Source organism: Penicillium vulpinum, assembly GCF_028829585.1.
Source record: "Penicillium vulpinum strain IBT 29486 chromosome Unknown utg000001l_segment0_segment0, whole genome shotgun sequence".
Taxonomy (NCBI): domain Eukaryota; kingdom Fungi; phylum Ascomycota; class Eurotiomycetes; order Eurotiales; family Aspergillaceae; genus Penicillium; species Penicillium vulpinum.
Genome location: NW_026643241.1, coordinates 5884195 through 5903354, shown reverse-complemented (window position 1 = coordinate 5903354; position 19160 = coordinate 5884195). Strand labels below are relative to the sequence as shown.

Here is a 19160-nt window from a genome sequence, read left to right as displayed (position 1 = left end):
CGAACACCGTTATCAGAATCCTCCTCGTGAACAATTCCCCCTCGAAATTTGAAATACACATTCACAAGAACAAAGAGCAAAAACTTTCTCGACATCCTCCGTTATTTCATCATGATTGATCCTTTCGAAAAGAAGAAAAAAAAACTTCCACCACTATGCCAGGCAAACATCATCTCTGCCCGATTCTACTTCTTAGAGACTCGTGCCTTCTTTGCCTGGGATCCGTTCAAGTATGTTCGGTCGCCATTGGGGGTAAAACTCCATCGGGCATGATTATTAGGATTAGCCACAAAGTTTTTGGGCATAATGTTCTCCATGAACTCAAAGGTTCTCTTGCCGGGAGAAGGGGCAGAAAGTGAAGAAATAGACTGCATAGACTCAGGAGGGGATGGATAAATTTCCGGTTGGACAGGCGGCTGAACATGTTGAGCTGCTGAAGCTTGGAATTGCTGGGATTGCTGCATCACAGGCTGCATGCGCGCCTTGGGAGTGGTAGGATAGACTGCTTGCATGTTTGGGGTGGGCTGCTGAACTTGATGGGCCGCTGGAGCTTGGAATCGCTGGGGTTGCTGCATCACAGGCTGCATGCACTGCATGGGCTGGGTGAGCTGCCGAGCTTGCTGGGCCACCGGGAGTTGCTGCATCATAGATTGCGCGCGCTCCTTAGGAGGGGTTGGATAGCATTTTTGGTTGTGTTGGGTGGGATGCTGAACTTTTTGAACTTGCTGGACCTGCTGAGTCGCTGGAGCTTGGAGTTGATGGCTTTGTTGCATCATGGGTTGCATGTTCCCCTTGAAAGTGGTGGGATAAACTGCTTGCATGTTTGGGGTGGGTTGCTGGACTTGTTGAGCCACTGCAGTTTGGAATTGCTGGTGTTGTTGCTGTTGCTGATACCGGACTTGCTGTCTGTACTGCATAATATTTTGATAGCACTGTGCAAACTGCTGTTGGTGGATCTTCCACTGCCGTTCGTGGACCTGTAGCCGCTGTTGATCATTAGGCTGTTGCTGTTCGAGGTAGTCCTTCTGCTGCTTGAGTTGAGCGTTGTGTTGCTGAAGTCGCTCCCATTCCATACGAAGACACTGCTCTCGGGATTGAAGCTGTTGTTGTTGGCTGGGATTGGCCACTGGCGTGCGAGTCACTCCGGTCACTGGAGTCACCGGGGCTGGGAAACGAGCCAGTGGTGCAGACATTGGTGTGATTGGGGCAGGCGCAATTTTCTGAAGAGGTGTGGCTGGGGCTACAGTCGTCTTGCCCTTCGCCTTGCGTGGGGTGCTTTGCGCCTTTGGGGATACAGTCGTCTTGCCCTTCGCCTTAGGTGGGGTGCTTTGCTCCTTTGGGGCTACAGTCGTCTTGCCTTTCGCCTTGCGTGGGGTGCTTTGCGCCTTTGTCTTCTTCTGTGTATTGTGTAGCTCGTCATCTTCCTTGTTCTTGGGGGCTTGCTTGGCTCTCTGCTTGGGCTGTCGCTTAGCAGGTTGAGAGCGCGATTTGCCTTCTGACAAGGTAATAACCTTGCCCAGACCAGTTGCTGAGCTGGAGATGGGAGAAGCGACTTGGGTAGCTGGCTCAATAGTGATCGGAGCGAATTGAGTGACTGTAGTAACGCGGGTAACTGGAACACCAGTAGAGATAGTGGTTTGAATGGGTGGATCAATGGTGACCGGAGCGCGTTGGGTGACTGTAGTAGAAGCCTGAGTGACAGGAGCAACTTTAACAGATGTACCAATGCTGGTCGAAGCATGTTGGGGGACTGGAGCAGCTGTGGCGGGAGTAACTTGAACGACTGCAAGAGGAGGACCCAGTTCGGCGTTTTCAAGAGAGTTGAGCGTATCGAGCGGATAAACAGTACTTGATTGCTTAGCGCAAGTTCTCAGCGTGGCCACATCATCAGTCACAATGGGAGTAGACAATTCAGGGCCAAGCTCCAGGTGATCAAGAGTCGCTGGGCCAACGACAGGGTTCACACCGAATTCAGCAAAGGCGTGGTCAAAATCGTTCTCGCCTTCGAACTCATATCCTAGGAACACAAGTCAGTTCGATTCGGTGGTCCTAAATTAGGAGAGACAATTACCATTGAAACGAGCAAGTTCGCAGAGGGACATGCAGGAACCATCTTCGTAGTAAATTGACTCAGGAATTTTCCATTCGTCGAGGCCCAAAAGAGCCTTGGATGAATCTTCATCATAAGGCACTTCGGCAAGTGCGTCAAGAAAGAATTGGGTAGGCTCCATAACGAATGATGGGGTAAATGTGAATGATAATACAGGTGGTAGATTTTCAGAGACAAGGAAGGTACAGAAAAGAATTAAGATGAATGGAATGTGTCACTTGCTGCAGCAAGTGACACTCGAAGAGTAAGTGCTATGGAATAGCTAAATTTGTTTTGTAGTGAATGGATGGTAGTAGATGAGTAGTAGTGAATGGGTGGTAAAAAGAAAAAAGAGAATGCAACGAGTATGGGAGAAAAGAAAGAAGGAAAGAGAAAGAAGAAGGAAAGAGAAAGAAGAAGGAAGGAGCAGGGGGATTTTCTGGGGAATATATTGTATTCCTCAGGATTGAAGCTGTCGAGGGTAGGCGCCAAAGGGCAAAGGGCTAGGGTTCAGTCACTGATGCCCCCATCAACTCCCAACATAAATTCATCCGACCAGGTCCTGTGGTTCCTTCACTATTAACCTGGGATTGTTCACTCGGCCGTCCACTAGATTGTCCATTAGGAAGGACCATAACTGTATATCCGTCCCTTCCTTCCACAGCTTCTTTTCCTAAAGTGGCAACGGAAAGCGCAAACCACGATAAATTGCTGGCCTTGGTGCTTTGCCTGTTAGATAATGTCAGTTCCCAACCAGATTCTTCTAAAAGCCATGTTTCAAACTCACAAATTGAGGAACAGCTGCATAATCCAACGGGACGATATCAAGCCATGCCATTTTAAGCTTATCAAATCAGAGGCCTGGCTTTCATCTGCGTCTGGAATCGCATAACGACTCAGGTACGGATCGATGTCATCTTCCCCAGATAATCGCGGAGAACCCATCTGAACCATGGCAACCCATTCGGATAGGGAGCCACAGTGTTCCTGCAGATCACCTTCCGACATTTCTTCGAGTAATTTCCTGTTTTCAAGAAACGGCGGAGTGATTATTTGCTCGTGAACAATTTCCTGTGGCTCGCAGGTTATCCACTGTGGTTGAACCTTGTTGATCGGCTTGTTTCCTGCTCTGACTTTTAGCATATTGTCATTTCTTAAGTTCAGGAGCATGATAACCTTCATCCTGACCAGGGTTGGCTTCCAGGTCATGGAACAGCCAGGCCATTGATTGAGTCAAAACATTCGTGAATGCCCACACGATTCTTTCGAAGCCCTTTTTGCCATGTAGCATCGAGGGTAGCCGTAAGTTCAATTCTACCACTGACGACATGATTAGTAAAGATTCAGCCAGCCCATTTGCTCTGGTTGTACACACAGAATCTTTCTCTTGTATGTTTTCTGCCGCCACTGCGGAAAGGGTTGCCTGTGAGACCTGTTCGCTCATATATCTCCTTTCCTAGTTCCATTCGAAGTACACCTATTTCCATTTGAGTCAACTCTCGGTTCCGCAACGGCAAGACTCTTCCGGCCGTAGCTTCAGGAGAACGAACCATCTTGGAGTGTGAAGACATTATCAGAACCCGAGCGTCCTTCGGATATCATCAAGATATTTCCTATGTCCCAAGTCAGATTGCTGTCTTTGGTAAAACGGACTCTCTGGGCACAAAAGCTGCCTGATGCTTGTGCAACTGATATCCACTCAAATATGGGACGACTTTTGGATTGAATTGGAGGCACAAATACCTGACTTGATATATGTGTTGAAGAAATCATGCTCAAGCAGAGACAAAGGAGTCATGAATACTCGTGCATATTGAGGTTTTTCTAGTTTCATCTCGAGCGACGTCTTGATCTGTGAGTGAAAGTCCTCCGGCAAGATAACCTCGACCTATGCCCAACGATCAGTCAAATAACCTTTTAGCTCTCAAAGCAGGCCACGGGCCACATACCGAGTGTATAAATGCATGGTTTTGAATCGTTGAAAAGGGCGATCTCTTGCCCGGGATCTGTTTTGGGTCGATGAATGTCGGCAGTTGAGCGATGGTTGTGAAACACTTTTCACGACGCGATGCGTCGTCCACTTCGTCAAACATGGTGTTTCCGATGGCCTTCGAAGTTATGCTTAACGTTGACAATCGAAGCTCTTGAATTCTGAAGGGTCAATTTTTCAGCCGAAGGGTGAGGTTCGATTAAGCTCGGGCTTATCGGACCCACAAGGCTGCAGCTATCAAACGTTCCATACATATTCAGATGTTGAATTAATCTTGGGCAGTATTTAAACATGATTTAGGTAACCATATAGGAACATTATACAAGATCTAGATATATCGAGTCTGAATGGCATGTATCAATTCAAGTTAGAAGGTATCAATAAATATCAACAATCTCAATATTTCAACAAGTACACCTAGGTAATAGCTCAATGTAGCCTTGCACTTATGTCAGTTTGTAAGAGATATTTGAACCTGGAGCTCAGTTTCATTTCTTTCGTATCAGAATTTCGTTCAATGGCGCTTATTATGTGATGATATATATATAGAGGAAACAAAATATACTGTGAGTTATAATCATAATACATGAGCATTTGGAATACCTGTGGCATACATACCATACATATGTACAAAGTACGGCTCTGGGAAGAAACAAGATATATAGAGTAAGTCAAAAGTAAGCACTTATAATGTACCTATTTTAACAAGCAAGTTTATGTCTATGACATGGTTCCTGGTGGTTTTCCTTGATATGTGCTGTAAAACGTATTTCTTCCCCACAGGTGAGACACCGCGAGACTCAGCCAAATACAAAACTCACTGGACTTCCACTTATTTCTCTTTTCTAGCTCGATTTCTTTGCGAAAATTCTAGTGGCTGAATCGGAAGTTGGACACAAAATCCCAATCCAATATAGCAGATAACGTTTCGTGCCTAAGGCCACCCTCGTGATGGCGGCAACACCCGATAACGATTCCCCGGCAGTATCAGGCTACCCAAAGGCGGTATCTGAGTACTCTCCAATTCGGTCCGTCCATCGGACTTCGAATAGCATCAAGCCTAACCTGTTAGGTCCTATCGCTTCTACTTCTGCTACTGCTTTTGCCGCTGGTTCGAATGCAGGTGGATCTCCAGTCTCGCGCCAATTGCTAGAGGAGGAAGACGAACAGATGGCGCCCGCCTCGCGTCGCGAGCTCCTACACAAGGATCACTTTGCATTTGTGTTTGGGAGCGTGAAGACCCAAAGCTACTTAGATCCCGTTTCCAAAGGACCAGGCTCTCACACGTAAGGAAGTCTGGTTTTTGCGCCAGGGGTTATCGTTCATTGACTGACGGAACCACAGGATCCGCACTCTTGCTTGGAACCCCACGGGCCAACTGATTGCCACTGGCTCAGCAGATCGCACTCTACGAATCTGGAACCCTGAACGTCCTCATGTACGATACTCGACCGAATTGCGTGGCCACACAGCTGGTATTGAGAAGGCTCTTTTCAACCCAGTCCGCGATGCGGAGCTGGCCAGTTGCTCGGCCGATGGTACAGTGCGCTTCTGGGATGTCCGCTCCAAGACATGTGTGAGCCGTCTCGATGTCGGCGGCGAAGCATTTACACTCTCCTGGTCTGCTGATGGTAGCACAATGATCGTCGGCAAGAAGGTAATCATGCAGCGCTGCGACTCCGCAGACTTGATGTCTCTCGTGAGAAAGCCACTAACATATGATAAACAGGACGACACCTTAATCCCTGTCTCTGTTCAATTCCCCTCCTCTCCTACCGCCCACCCTGATGGCGTGAATTCTCTCAACCTACCCTCCTCTACACCCGGCGCAACCACATACACCGCCCTTGACCCTCACCCTCAGACCGTCCAAACAAATGCGACAACCTTCTCCTGGTGCATGCCGACACCCGAACGTCCGGAGCAACATGTATTCGTGACGACTGGCGAAGGCAAAGTCAAAATCATGTCCTACCCTTCCTTCGATATTATCCACACCCTCAACGCCCACACCTCGGCCTGCCTTTCAATTGCGCTTGCTCCGACGGGCAGATACCTCGCAGTCGGCGGGAGCGACGCTCTTATCTCCCTCTGGGACACAACTGATTGGATATGTCGTCGGACTTTGTCCAGCGAGAATGGCGGCGCTATCCGTGGCGTGAGCTGGAGCTTCGATGGCCGCTACATTGTTGGCGCATGCGACGAGCTTGGATGTGGTGGGAATGGACTAGAGATTTTCCACGCTGAGTCTGGTGATAGCATCTATACAATTCCTACTGCCGGCATCAATGCTGGTGTATCTGCTGTTGCGTGGCATCCCTCTCGCTACTGGCTGGCTTACTCGACTACCACTGATGGACCTGGTAGCTCCAGCGCCGGAGGCTTGAAGATTGTCGGTGCTGCTGGTGGTGGCCTGTAACCTCTAGCATTTTATTGTACTTACGCTTTTTCGGCACGCTTTTTTTTTTTTCTGGCCTCGCCTGTATGATCTCGATTATTGCACGAATGGACGTATTGAAGAAATGCCAAAGGAGTACGATCAATAGAGTTCTTAGCATTTTTATGTAATATTGTAGTATTTATTTATTAACATAAATCGACAGGACACAGATACACTGATTGTCACCGTATAAGCTATCCAAGAGTGAAGAGTTCCGCCACAAAGAGACCGTTTATTCGTTCATCATTATTTCATTCAACAGCAGAGCTTAATGTAAGCTTATCAGGCTGCCACTTTACTAGAACATCCCGAGGTCGTACCAAGAAGAGAATTGCAAAGAAATTGCATTCCCGTGGTTGTCAAATCAACCTCGGGGAAAGAAGGTGCTCAGTCCCAGATATCGTAATAAGCGACTCCAATGTTTGGAACTAGGAGACCGATGCCTCACGTAGATCAACCTGAGCCTGAGGAGGGAGAGGAAGAACGAAAGCAAAAGAAAAGTATCCAATACGACGACGTGTTTCGAGTCGCATGTGAGATCCCCAGCCAGGATTGATAGAGGTGTCGATAGGTCGTCCTAATCAGTGAAATCATAGGATCTCGGTCTGAGAACACAAGGCCCCAATGTCATCTGTTTGGCGGCAAGATGAGAGATTTTATTTATTGTGACAATATCAAGCTTAATGAGTTGTTGACATCGGAGATGTTCAACCAAGACCCTTTCATGGGAAAGTATGTTCACGACGGCCGCCAGTTATCCCAGCCAGTGTTGGTCCCGTTTTCACCCTGGATTTGGATATTCAACATCTGAGCCCATTGAGATTCACTGAAAGTCTCCATGTTTAGATTGCTAAGGTCTTCATTGCGCGCGTCTGGATTTGGGGTTGGAAGGTCCCACGCAGAGGGCACAGAAAAGATTCCCGACGCCTCTGCGGGAATTGATGGGCTATTAGAGCTGCTTTGATAAAACCGACCAGCCAGAGAGCCCAAATCAATGGACTGCGGGTTTGTATTTCCCTGTGGCATGAGGTTTGAATTGACTTTATCAAAGGACGGGGCTGACCCCTGACTCGGATATACCGAGTTCGTCTTTTGATGTTTGTTTCCGGGTGGTGGATCGTCAGCACCGTTCATTGAATAGGACGTGTTCGAGGATGAATTCAAGGTCGAGGGGGTGGGATGGTCTGATGGTGGATTGTTTCTGTCGCTGAGATTGCCGCAGTCAGCTGGAAAGTCCATGTCCATATCGATAATGGCGCCTGCTGATCCCGCTTGATCCATTTTTGGACCTGTCGCCTGAGTGGAAGCTCCGAAAAAATGATGCATATCATCGCTGTTAAAGACTGATCCCGAGGTGGGCTGGGTCGTTGAGTCCCTATTTCGGTTGGGGAGGCACGTTGTCGAACTGGCAGGCATAGGATGTTGATTGCCACCGCGATTTGTACTATATTGCAAAGACTCATCCTTCCCGGTCCCTTGTGTTTGGCGGATCTGGTATAAAGGAGCACAATCGACATTATTTTGGCAGTGTGATTGCTAGAGAAAATGGGATTAGCTTCCATTGGTCCTTGGGTAACAAGCCAGAGAAACGTACTACCATCGAACTTACTGCAGATATGTTGGTTTTCTGTCTATCGTCTAAAGCACGAATACCAGTTCCATCAAGATCAACATCCAATTGAACAAGAAAGGACTCGGTCAGAGGGTTTTGTGTTCTTCATAGCGTTCAAAGCGGAGATGAGGAATTGCAACGAGGACTGAACACTCGAATCCTCTGGTCGGGATTTGAGATACTGTACAAAGACACGAGCAGCAATATAGAGACAAAATGACATGAAAGGATTTAGCTGCAAGGTGTTAGTATAAATGTTTTTGGGCAAAAAAGCTTGATAGAAACTCACATTCGTCAAATCAACGTGGCTAATCATCTTCATAGTACTCGAAATCTGGTTCGCGGCGACAAGGCATCTGCGCTTGCTTTCGGTCGTAATCTGACTTGGCATCTTGTTCTTTTCAGCCTTGAATATTGCCGCTTGGTGAAGACATATGGTTGAAGTATGGATGCTCATGTTGGCGAAAATGACATTCACGTCTGACACGCCAGTTGGAAGTCGAAGATGATCAGGCAACGAGAGCGAAATATGCAGAAGAATATTATCATGACTTCTGTGGCGCTTCCAAAAATCCCCATTGAGGTCATGATCGTTGTCTTGCGGCTGAGGTCGATGGATATGTACGAGATTACGACCGAAAAGACTTGCCAAAACCACCACGCATGCAAAAGGGGATAGTGTAGAAACACCATCTCCGGTGATGATATCGTTCAGATGAAGTGTTCGTTGTGGCTTGCTCTTGGTAAAAGATTCTTCGGATGCAGGGAGGTTGCTCATGATCTGATTGTTGTCAGCCTATCGCCCTCTGGGCCGTGAAGAGGGTGCACCGGAACAGATACTGACATCGTTCTCATCAATAAGAATGGGCCAACCAGTTCCAACGCTCGCATATCTATCTGTGGCAAATGCGCCCCAGAAGACTCTCCTACGTTCTTCGCGCTCTGTCCAATCTCTCGGTGGTAAAATGGTTTGTTTGACATCGAGAGCAACACCATCAAGCCGATTCAATCCCAGCATCAATGCTAGTCTTGCAGCTTTACCGACGCTCAGCCAGGCTCGTGGGAAGAAGATCATCCGGAATTCGTATGTCCCGATGAATATCCATGTTTGGCAATGTGCTAAACTGACGATGTTCTCTCCGAATCCTTTCATTTCGTCCACCTCAGCATACTTGCGTGCCCGCTGGTAAAAATGATTATGTAGAAAGAAGTATTTGTCACTGACAGATGCGGCATTGCACCACATAATGTACCGCAGGCAGATCGGTGGTCGCATATTAGGAGCGAGAGTCAGGGCTGCAAAGTAACGGGGCCGGTGGATGATGGGCATGATTGGATAGATTTTCTCAAAGAAAAGAGCTTCGCTAGACGGCACCGTTGTATTAGAGAGTAATTCAAGGAAAAAGCCGCATGGAAGACATACAGCTCATCGATCACATCCTGTGAAGGAAGGGGCTCCTCCAGTCCTAAACTAATCAAGTCCCATTGAGTGTTGCCGCCACCCGGGGTGCTGGACAGCGGGGGATATAACATAGGACTTGGCTGACCTGCGCCGGGGGCATTCATAGCTGAAAACGAGTTATCTATGTTACATCCAATGCCTCCCAGCCCTCCTAGGTCCGAGAGGTCAGGCAAATCCAGTATAGATTCATCAGCGATGGGTGCTGTGAATGCATTCTCCAATGGTTGATGCGGGGAGGTTCGTTGGGTGGATTCCGGATCCTGGCCTTTGAGCAGGGTCTCTACTTGAGCTGACACAGTCATGATTATTAGCGATATGGCTCACTGTCAACACAGCATTTGTGACCATTGTTCTCAGCGAGTTCATACCTAATCGCGCTTCAAGCTGCTTGACATATCCCCGCTTTGGACCACTCTTCTTGCGCACTTCATCATAAGAGCATTCATGTCCCAGACGTGAACAAGTCCCACAGCTTGGTCGTCTCCCATCACACCTTAGTTTCCTCCTACGGCAGACAACACATGCGATGCGCTTGGGGCGGGGAACGAAGTTGCTTTCTCCTGTGCTAGTGCTTTCGGCGGCGCCGCCACTTTCAACGGACAAGAATTCCATTTGAGACGGGTCTGATTCTGTGGAATACTGCGACGATGTGGGTCCAAAATTGGACGGCGGAAGTGCCGCCATGGCGGGCTTGAGCAGACGATGATGTTACGATGCAGTGGCTGAGTAATTCAAGTGGATGGAATGATCTTGGACAACTCTGGTTTGGCTGCACAAAACCTTTGGGTAGAATGACTCGTGTAGAATAAACCGAGGTGTCAATAAGCCAGGAACATCCAAGTGTTCGCCGCCGAGATGGGAGATGTGAAAAGTAAAGTTCTATGGATGACGGTGGAAGTTCGTATCAGCAGAGGCTAAGTGTGTCCACCCTAACGGGGCCTATCTTTATGAAGAGTTAGATCAAAGAACCCCTATTTTTCATTTCGATCGGATTCTACTGATAACTATACGAAAGTCCTGAATTTCCATTTTATGATCCCCTGCAGGAGGAGCGTTGACAGGTGCGCTCGGGCGAAGGGCCACGCACCAGCAATGTTGCCTGGAGGCTTGGCGCAGATCTACTCGGTACAATACATACATACCATACCTATCATCGCATGTGGGATGCCAATCAGAGTACTCCGTAAAGAGTACATTATATAAGATTTTATGTGTATCTATCGTGTGCGAAGAGTTAAAATCATTACTGTCGATACAAGTTTATAAATCTATTTTCTTTCGCTTTGAATGTATATGGCCTCGAGCCATCGTACTGTACAGTGCCCATTGCCCGAGTTTCAGTCAGATGGCAGATGCGTAAAACAAAAATCCCCAGGAAATAGTGCGGAGTAGAAGAAACGACGAGACATTTAGTGTGTCAACAAACAGGAAAAGATATCGTACAGTCATCCTCTGCGCGGTAGGGATGAGGTATAGGGTGAGGAAACACAAATGGTTCAGAGACAAAGCAGAGCTGAAATACCCACTTGGGCAAAACAGCATCATCTCTAGTTGTATCCACGACGGCGCTTTCCTTGGTTTCGAGGTCTAGAATGAACAACAGCCTTGTTGATCTTCCACTTCGGGCGGGTCTTGTAGCCGGATTTGGTCTGGGAGTGAAAACGAAGAATCAGTTCCATGGAAGTTCAAAAGGTGCAAAATAAAAGGATATACATACCGGAATACCCCAAGGACTCTTCGGGTCAACGTTACCCTTAGATTTACCTCGTCCACCACCGTGAGGATGGTCCATGGCGTTCATGGCCAAACCACGCACCGTCGGACGAATGTTGAGCCAACGTGAGCGGCCAGCCTTTCCGAGCTGGGTGTATTGGTAGTTCGGGTTGCTGGTAATACCAACGGTAGCACAGCAGTCCTTGTGAATGAGCCGAACCTCACCACTTGAGAGACGGACAGTAATGTGCTGGGCCAGACGCTCCTGCTTCTGCTGCTCACGCTGCGACAAGGGCTTCTTTTCGGCCTCGGGCTGTTCATCTTGAATCGTTTGCTGGCGCGAATCGCTTCCCTTTGCCACAACCGTAGCATATGTTCCAGCACTGCGACACAGCTGACCACCCTTACCGGGTCGCAACCCCACGTTGAAGACCAAAGTTCCCACCGGAACCATGTGTAACGGCAGACAGTTTCCTCTCCAAGCGGTTCTGGCTGCGAGCACACCAGGATCGACAGTGCTGCCCATACTCTTCCACAGATCTTCAGGAATTCCAGACATATAACTCTGGACCACGTCGCCGGCGCGCATCCCATCCGCTGCGAGAATGTAGCTCAACTTGCCGGTCTCCTTACTAGCAGTCAAAGCGATGTGTGCAGTGCGCCCGGGATCATACTCGATACGCTCCACTGTGTGCGGCCCCGGATCCATGCGCAGAAAATCGATTGTCCGAATTCGACGCTTGGCACCACCTCCATGATGGCGGACAGTGACTCGGCCAGAGTTGTTTCGACCACCCTTGGCGTGACCACGTTTGGGGAACGTTAATTTGTGCACTGGACGGCCTTTCCACAGATGGTCGTTCACAGGACGCCGCAGATGTCTCACACCGGGGGTGCGCGGAGTGTAGGTACGCAGCTGAATGCCAGAAGCATCACGGCTCGGGGGAGGAGCGAATGAGACGTTCGGATCGATAAAGGTATTCACTGGTGTTTCGATAGGCTTGGGCTTGTTCTTCTCAATCTCATTCACAATTGTCGAATAACCACGACCTGGCAAAGGCAGAGAGGGTAGACACCTAAAGGGTAGCCGAATGCCCCGTAGGGCAATTCGGGGTTGGAGCATTGCTGCCAAAGGAAGGGAGGGAGGGGAAGGCGGAGTTTTCCAAGGGATCAATTGAACAAAATAGCGATTGATGAAAGCCAAATTGTCAATGGAGCGGAGCAACGAAGATTCAGCAGCTCCTCTCCTCTGCTTTGTAGATACGCACCTGACTCTCCACAGAAACAAAAAGTTCGCTGTCCACGTGACCTTCCTCCTGCACCGCCTCTTCCACCGCCACAACCTATCAAATGTGGCAGATATACGATCACAGGAATCTCAATTCGACTGCCTTATGTCAGATCTGGTACACGTGATTTCTTTGTTACAACATTCGATACCTTGTACGAAACGAAACGTCACTGTTGTCGGAGCAACCAGTTTATTTACCCATTGCCTTATTAACGCGTATCTCCCTTCATTGCTGGATCTACTTTTCTGAACCTATCCTAACACATCTTTTTCTTATTCTATTCTGTTCTTCATTGCTCAGCTCAATTCATCATTTTAATAATTTTACCAAAAAAGGGCTCGAACGTCAATTGAGTGATCCACGCGACTGGCTGAGTGGGGCTACTTGTTTTCCACGCTAAGCACAATACTAGGGCCAAACATCGCCTTTTACCCTCAAGCTCTCTTCCTTTTCCCTCATCATTCCAGTTAAAGCTGCCCTTCCAACTCCCCCCCCACTCCCCAACTAACAAATTATCGCGTGCGGATTCCTGTTGTACAGTGTCCCCAGATCATTTCTGTATCATTTGACATCTTTTCCACCCGATTCGCGCGCCATTTGATCTTCGGAATCAGGGTTCTGCGCGGTCTTGATACACATCAACATAGTCTTCTTTGAACCGTAAACATCGACTCATATCATCTCCAACTGTCTGAAAGCTACACCTGCCTACTGGCACTGTAGTCTCTGCAGAATAACAGCATTTTCACGCGTGGTACGTGCGCCTTGTCCTCAACCCTCTGGTAGGGGGGTCCCCACCGAGGTAATCTCGCATGGAATGCTGACCTGATTTCCTGTGCAGGACAAGAATCATTATATTCCTGTCCCCTTTCTTTCCTTCCTACGCGTCGCTTCCCTTTTATTTTCTTCACAATGCCTCAGGTGAGCAATACTTCACTGTGCCAAAAACACGCGTTTGATATCTTGTCACGGGATATCAGATCCATAGCCTCGAGATCTAGATATATCCTATGATCTTAGTGGACTAATCACTGACTCCACTACAGGCCCGCAGCCTTCGTACCAGAGGCACGATGAACGAGAACGATGAGAACGCTCCGTCAGCGCGTGTGACGCGGGCCAAGACAGCCGCCCTCAATACCGATGTCTCTGCCGCTGGAGCCAAGAAAACCCTGCAGACCAAGCGAACCACATCAACCGCCACGGCTAATGGAACCCAACGTCCCCGTGCTGCCCTCGGTGATGTCAGCAATGTCAACAAGACGGAAGGTGTTGAGATGAAAGCTGGAAAGAAACCGGCCGCTGTCAAGGCTGGTTTGACCTCCAAGGCAACTGTCCAGACCGGAGGTGTTCAGAAGCTCAGCCGCACCAACTCCTCACGAACTGCAACACGGTCTGCCCTCCAACCCCGCGACTCGAACAAGAAACCTGCTCCCAACGCCCACAAGCGTCCGTCGCTTAAAGATACATCCATCCAGACAGGGGAGCCTCCCCGCAAGAAGCCTGAGCTTGGGCGAAAATCCCCAGCTACTGGGATAGTGGAGGAGCCAGCAGTGAAACAGCCAGAGATTAGCGTGAAGGATGCTCTAAATCACGCTGTGCAGGATCTGGACACTGAGGACTTGGATGACCCATTAATGGCCGCCGAATATGTCGTTGAAATCTTCGAGTATCTCAAGGACCTTGAGATTGTTACTCTGCCTAACCCTGATTACATCGACCACCAGCCCGACCTGGAATGGAAGATGCGTGGGATCCTCGTCGACTGGCTTATCGAAGTGCATACCCGTTTCCGTCTCCTCCCTGAGACCCTGTTCCTTGCTGTCAACATTATCGATCGCTTCCTGTCAGCTGAAGTTGTCGCCCTTGATCGTCTTCAGCTTGTTGGTGTTACCGCCATGTTCATTGCATCCAAGTATGAGGAGGTGCTCTCCCCTCACGTCGCCAACTTCAGCCATGTCGCCGATGAGACCTTCTCTGACAAGGAGATTCTCGATGCCGAACGTCACGTCCTCGCAACCCTCGAGTACAACATGAGCTTCCCCAACCCCATGAACTTCCTGCGACGCATCTCCAAGGCCGATAACTATGATATCCAAACCCGCACTCTGGGCAAGTACTTGATGGAGATCAGTCTCCTTGATCACCGTTTCATGGGCTTCCCCCAAAGTCACATCTCTGCCGCAGCCATGTACCTTGCACGTCTCATTCTCGAGCGTGGACCGTGGGTATGTTATATTGCGTTTCGCTTGTTCCACGCATCTCAACTAACTTATCATAGGATGCGACTCTCGCTCACTACTCTGGATATACTGAAGAGGAGATCGAGCCTGTCTTCCAGTTGATGGTTGACTATCTCCACCGCCCTGTCTCTCATGAAGCCTTCTTTAAGAAATATGCCAGCAAGAAATTCCTGAAGGGTAAGCGTCATTGATAATTCTCTTGTCTCCCAGGATGACGTACTAACAAGTCTTCCAGCTTCTATCTTGACTCGCCAATGGGCCAAGAAGTATCACCACCTGTATGTCGACAGCTCCGAACAGAGCAGTTACGCCAAGGATGAACAGTAATTGTACTATTTACGATGTCATGCTACCCCTGTCTCGCCAACGTCGATGCCTTTCATGACTCCCTAAGGCCCTTGCGACGACTTGATCAGGGAAATAGAATTCCTACATATCTTGGCATTTCATTGTGCTGGTATTCACTACCTTTTTGCATATTCTTACGACGACTTGATTGAATTCCTGCGCTTTCCGCATTTGTCTTCTGTGATGGGGTGTTAGGCGCTCGGCCCTGTGTGCTATTGTTTTCTTCTTTTACCCCTACATCTTCAACCTCGGCTTGCTTGTTTTCCGTGCATGAGCATCTGTCTCCCGCCTGCCTTGATATCTTTTACATTCTCATCGATCGTGTTGCAGGCGTCGAGATATATTCTTCTCTTCCTTCAAATCACAATTTTACCTTGTTTCATCCTGGTTCGCCTTTTAGGTCGCACGGTGCAGTGTTATCCTCTTGGGTCACTTTTCTTTTTGTTTATCATGCAAGTTCCGAAGGCTTGCACGTTTGCGTGGCATTGCGGATTGGAAATCTTTTGTGGGGCCAAGGTGGCTATGGTTTTTTTCTTTTTCTTTGTTTTGTTTCTCAGGTGTTTCTCAATTCATCAGCTGGAAGATTCAATTGGTTACTGGATCTGAGTCTTCCAGGCAAGCCAGATTGATATCAGATAGATGGACGGTTGAGGAGGTAATCAGTGACAAGTTGGACCGCTTTTGTTTTGTTCAAAATAGTTGGATTTCTAACACTGGATCCGTGTGTATGGCGTGCTTATTGAAACCATTTCTTCTTTGATTCTTTTTGGGTATACCTGGGGTTGGTTGTAGATGCGTCCAATTAAGCTCATGCATAGCCGAGGTTGGTCCAAGGTGGTTCCAAGGTCAGTCCCGGTGAGCCGCTGAATCACCTTCGGATCAACCCTCGTTTTATTTACTAGTTGCATCCATCTTTTGGAACTGATACTGAACCAGGTTTAAAACATACTCGGACTATATACCTTACTCTATCCCGTCATGGATTCTACTGCACCCCCGCCATGCCCATTCTGCAGCATTGCCTCATCATGTCCCCCAACCCCCTTCAATGACCCTGGGTCCAATCCAGCTTCAACCGCTCCGGATTCAGGTCCTATGTCCCACGTCATCCTCTCCACCGAGCATGTTCTTGCCTTCTTGGACATTATGCCGCTTACCCGCGGTCATGTCCTTGTAGCACCAAGAAACCATTACAGGTTGCTGGGAGACATGGGCGTCCAAGCGGGACAGGAGGTATGTAGTTATTTTCCATCAGTTGATCTACAAATGTTCCAAAAATGCTTTTTTGCTGATCCTTGTCTCTGATTTGATACATAGATGGGGAAATGGCTGCCCATTCTCTCCAGAGTTGTAACGAAGACTGTGTTTGGCGATGATCCCGATAGACATTGGAATGTTGTGCAGAACAACGGTATGTCCTGTCTTTGTTTTTCTCCATTTCCCCCTTGATCCTTAATGAATTTCAATCCGGAGTGTTTCGACTTTCTATCTATGCGGTTATACATACCAATATTGGCATCCAAGGAGGTTAAACCCCTCTGACCGATATTTTATTTCATTTGTCACTAAACCAAACGGCATCAATTTCCATAAATCATCTTGTTATTACATGTCTATAGAAGAAGAAAAACAAACATCTATCTAACTGAGCGACAGGCGAAAGAGCAGCACAGGTAGTACCCCACGTCCATTTCCACATCATCCCCCGCCCTGCTCATGGAGCCAACCAAAGAACAAGCTTTGCTATGTTTGGCCGTGGGCAGAGAGAGGAGCTCGACGATGATGAGGCTGAGGCCTTGGCTCGGGAGTTGAGACTTGAGTTGGCCGAGGAAGTCAAACGAATTCATAGGGACGAGGGTGTGGACTTGGCTGCGGACTTGGTTTCAGAAGGAAGCCAGCGAGGAAAGCTGTGATAGTCTCTTCTGTTATTGCATCTGACCATTGGTCTTATCTTCGGGTGATTCGCTGTACATAGGTATTTCTGTTACGCAGTTTTGCAAGCCTCCGAGCTGAAGGGTAGGCTAGATAGCTTTCTATCTGATCTGATTTGCTATGTCGAGGTTCTTATTCTGTCTCTTTTTGGTCCTTCTCAGCCCTAGTGCCGTGGCCTCTGAGCATATGCTGGTTCAACGAGTTAGCCAATTATTGAGCCACCAGCCCACAGATAATACGTACCACTCGCCGGAATGCATTAAGATCATCTGCAGTAGTACCCTGGTCGTCAATCTTTTTCCGGGCTAGTGTGATATCCGACAATTGTCCCTCGGGCAGACGGCGGTAGGTTATAAGTCGGCGAGACCCTATAACACACAAAATCAGCCAATCCTTTTCAATATCACAGTTATATGACACCGCTTGTCACTTACAGGTGTTGAAGGACTGAGTAGAGATGCTGACAATCTCAAGATTCTGATGCATGGGAACAGGGAACTCGATTTTCTCGTCGTTTGTTGTGGGCATCCACATTGACAAACGGCCATTGGGAACCAAGGAGTGAACTGCAAAATTGAGAACGTCGTTCTGCAAAGCCTCGAAGCCATAAGGCTTTTTGGGAGGAACAAAACCAGGTCGGCTATAGGTCAAAGTCAGTATTATAGGTCGGCGGGGGTGGGAGCAAAATAAAACATACAGATAAGCAGGAATGCCATCAATGATCACATTCACTGCGGGCTTTCCCCGGCGATTTCCTAGAACCCGAAGCCCTTCACGCACACCGTATGGCGGATCGCAGACAATACCATCAAGAACAGCAGTTCTCCGCAGTGGCGTGTTGGTAAGATCAGAAGTGAGCGTATCCATAAATTTACTCTTGAGCCCATATTGCTCGAAATTCTCGAGTATTCCCAGTTTTCCACCCTCTTTGCCACGGAAACTGCGGCCATCAATGTCTGCGCCCAGGGTCAGAGCTCCAAAATGCGAAGCGGCAACTATGAAACTTCCAGTTCCAACAAACGGATCGAAGAACAGTTTTCCAGGTGCTGCAAGAGCCATGTTTGCCGTAATGAGACTCAACTCCGCATCCATAGAAGTCGTGCTAATATAACGACGCTTCTTGAGATCGTATTTGACCACATTCTCGCGAGAGCTGTCGGCAATCTTGCGACTGAGGTAAATCTTCCGCGGCTCTTTTGTTCGCGTAACGCCCAGTGCAGAGACTTCAACGTCATCGATATATTCTTCCATCACGAAAAACTCTTCATCGGGGTTTGTTAGCCGGATCGGGCCTTTGAACCCCATATATTGGAATGATCGCATGATCTCTCCTTTCTCAACTTTGGTGCGCGTTCCTGCAAAGTAGTCAATCGTGAATTTCCATGTGACAGCATTGTAGTCGTTCCAGCGATGCTGGGTTCGTCGACAGACATCCGCATGTAACTCTTCATAATTGGTGCCTTCGCCCCATAGCTCGAAGATATCCTTGACCAGGATACTGCGCTTGGCAACTGCCCGTGCTGCAGCTTCGTCTGGTAGTCTTATGACACAATATGGTGACTAGGTATGTCAGTCAAGTTTCTGCAAGTTGAGGACGATCGTGCAAGGATACAGAGAGAAAGAGTGTCATCATTGTGGATCAATGATCCGGGAATGATCATGGCGCCTCCTAATGGATGAAAAGGGGATCATACATATTCACAGTAGGTGATAATTTCAAGGTCAACTCCTGCGAGTGTGGCACAGGCTTGGAGTTCCGGCCGTCGGAAGGTCTCATGGAGTTGGGCGAACCGAACCAGATAATCCATGATGAGAGGGATATCTGTCTATTCTTATTTTTTAAGAGTTTCTCTTATGGCAGTGGAAGTTTAGCAATTCGTCGCTGCTTTCAAGGCGGGGGGTTGTTGCGGGTTGAGTTTTTTTTTTTTTTTTTCTCGGGTCTTCAGAAATATACTACATCGTTCAACCAAGTAGGACTTCTAGATTGATATCACTAAAAATATATAAAATCCGAATTTATTTTCCAATTTAGCACAAAA

General features: G+C 48.2%; 8 protein-coding genes across 8 annotated transcripts; 3 read left to right on the top strand and 5 right to left on the bottom strand.

Moving 5' to 3' along the window:
• Positions 1 to 185: 185 nt before the first annotated feature.
• On the bottom strand, positions 186 to 2231 carry N7479_002115 (uncharacterized protein; the record flags this gene model as incomplete). Its single annotated transcript, XM_057249812.1, has 2 exons — positions 186 to 2017; positions 2072 to 2231. The coding sequence occupies 2 exons, from the start codon at positions 2229 to 2231 to the stop codon at positions 186 to 188; spliced, it is 1992 nt and encodes a 663-aa protein (XP_057114244.1).
• Positions 2232 to 2592: 361 nt separating this feature from the next.
• Positions 2593 to 4182, bottom strand: N7479_002114 (ribonuclease P protein subunit p40; the record flags this gene model as incomplete). Its single annotated transcript, XM_057249811.1, has 7 exons — positions 2593 to 2818; positions 2877 to 3222; positions 3266 to 3409; positions 3465 to 3566; positions 3640 to 3702; positions 3833 to 3977; positions 4039 to 4182. The coding sequence occupies 7 exons, from the start codon at positions 4180 to 4182 to the stop codon at positions 2593 to 2595; spliced, it is 1170 nt and encodes a 389-aa protein (XP_057114243.1).
• An 848-nt stretch (positions 4183 to 5030) lies between these two features.
• N7479_002113 (uncharacterized protein) lies at positions 5031 to 6498 on the top strand (the record flags this gene model as incomplete). The annotated part of the gene is made up of 3 exons (XM_057249810.1): positions 5031 to 5365; positions 5424 to 5736; positions 5809 to 6498. 3 exons carry the CDS (start codon positions 5031 to 5033, stop codon positions 6496 to 6498), a joined length of 1338 nt encoding a protein of 445 aa, XP_057114242.1.
• Positions 6499 to 7257: 759 nt separating this feature from the next.
• N7479_002112 (putative C6 transcription factor Prf) lies at positions 7258 to 10277 on the bottom strand (the record flags this gene model as incomplete). The annotated part of the gene is made up of 7 exons (XM_057249809.1): positions 7258 to 8055; positions 8129 to 8212; positions 8283 to 8366; positions 8421 to 8912; positions 8976 to 9495; positions 9555 to 9882; positions 9962 to 10277. 7 exons carry the CDS (start codon positions 10275 to 10277, stop codon positions 7258 to 7260), a joined length of 2622 nt encoding a protein of 873 aa, XP_057114241.1.
• Positions 10278 to 11140: 863 nt separating this feature from the next.
• Positions 11141 to 12429, bottom strand: N7479_002111 (mitochondrial 54S ribosomal protein uL2m; the record flags this gene model as incomplete). The annotated part of the gene is made up of 2 exons (XM_057249808.1): positions 11141 to 11242; positions 11311 to 12429. The coding sequence occupies 2 exons, from the start codon at positions 12427 to 12429 to the stop codon at positions 11141 to 11143; spliced, it is 1221 nt and encodes a 406-aa protein (XP_057114240.1).
• A 1081-nt stretch (positions 12430 to 13510) lies between these two features.
• N7479_002110 (B-type cyclin nimE) lies at positions 13511 to 15168 on the top strand (the record flags this gene model as incomplete). Its single annotated transcript, XM_057249807.1, has 4 exons — positions 13511 to 13519; positions 13645 to 14826; positions 14880 to 15018; positions 15077 to 15168. The coding sequence occupies 4 exons, from the start codon at positions 13511 to 13513 to the stop codon at positions 15166 to 15168; spliced, it is 1422 nt and encodes a 473-aa protein (XP_057114239.1).
• Positions 15169 to 16167: 999 nt separating this feature from the next.
• On the top strand, positions 16168 to 17102 carry N7479_002109 (HIT family protein; the record flags this gene model as incomplete). The annotated part of the gene is made up of 3 exons (XM_057249806.1): positions 16168 to 16422; positions 16507 to 16600; positions 16846 to 17102. The coding sequence occupies 3 exons, from the start codon at positions 16168 to 16170 to the stop codon at positions 17100 to 17102; spliced, it is 606 nt and encodes a 201-aa protein (XP_057114238.1).
• A 151-nt stretch (positions 17103 to 17253) lies between these two features.
• Positions 17254 to 18929, bottom strand: N7479_002108 (tRNA (guanine-N2-)-methyltransferase; the record flags this gene model as incomplete). Its single annotated transcript, XM_057249805.1, has 5 exons — positions 17254 to 17310; positions 17365 to 17489; positions 17556 to 17761; positions 17819 to 18681; positions 18816 to 18929. 5 exons carry the CDS (start codon positions 18927 to 18929, stop codon positions 17254 to 17256), a joined length of 1365 nt encoding a protein of 454 aa, XP_057114237.1.
• Between the last annotated feature and the right edge of the window lie 231 nt (positions 18930 to 19160).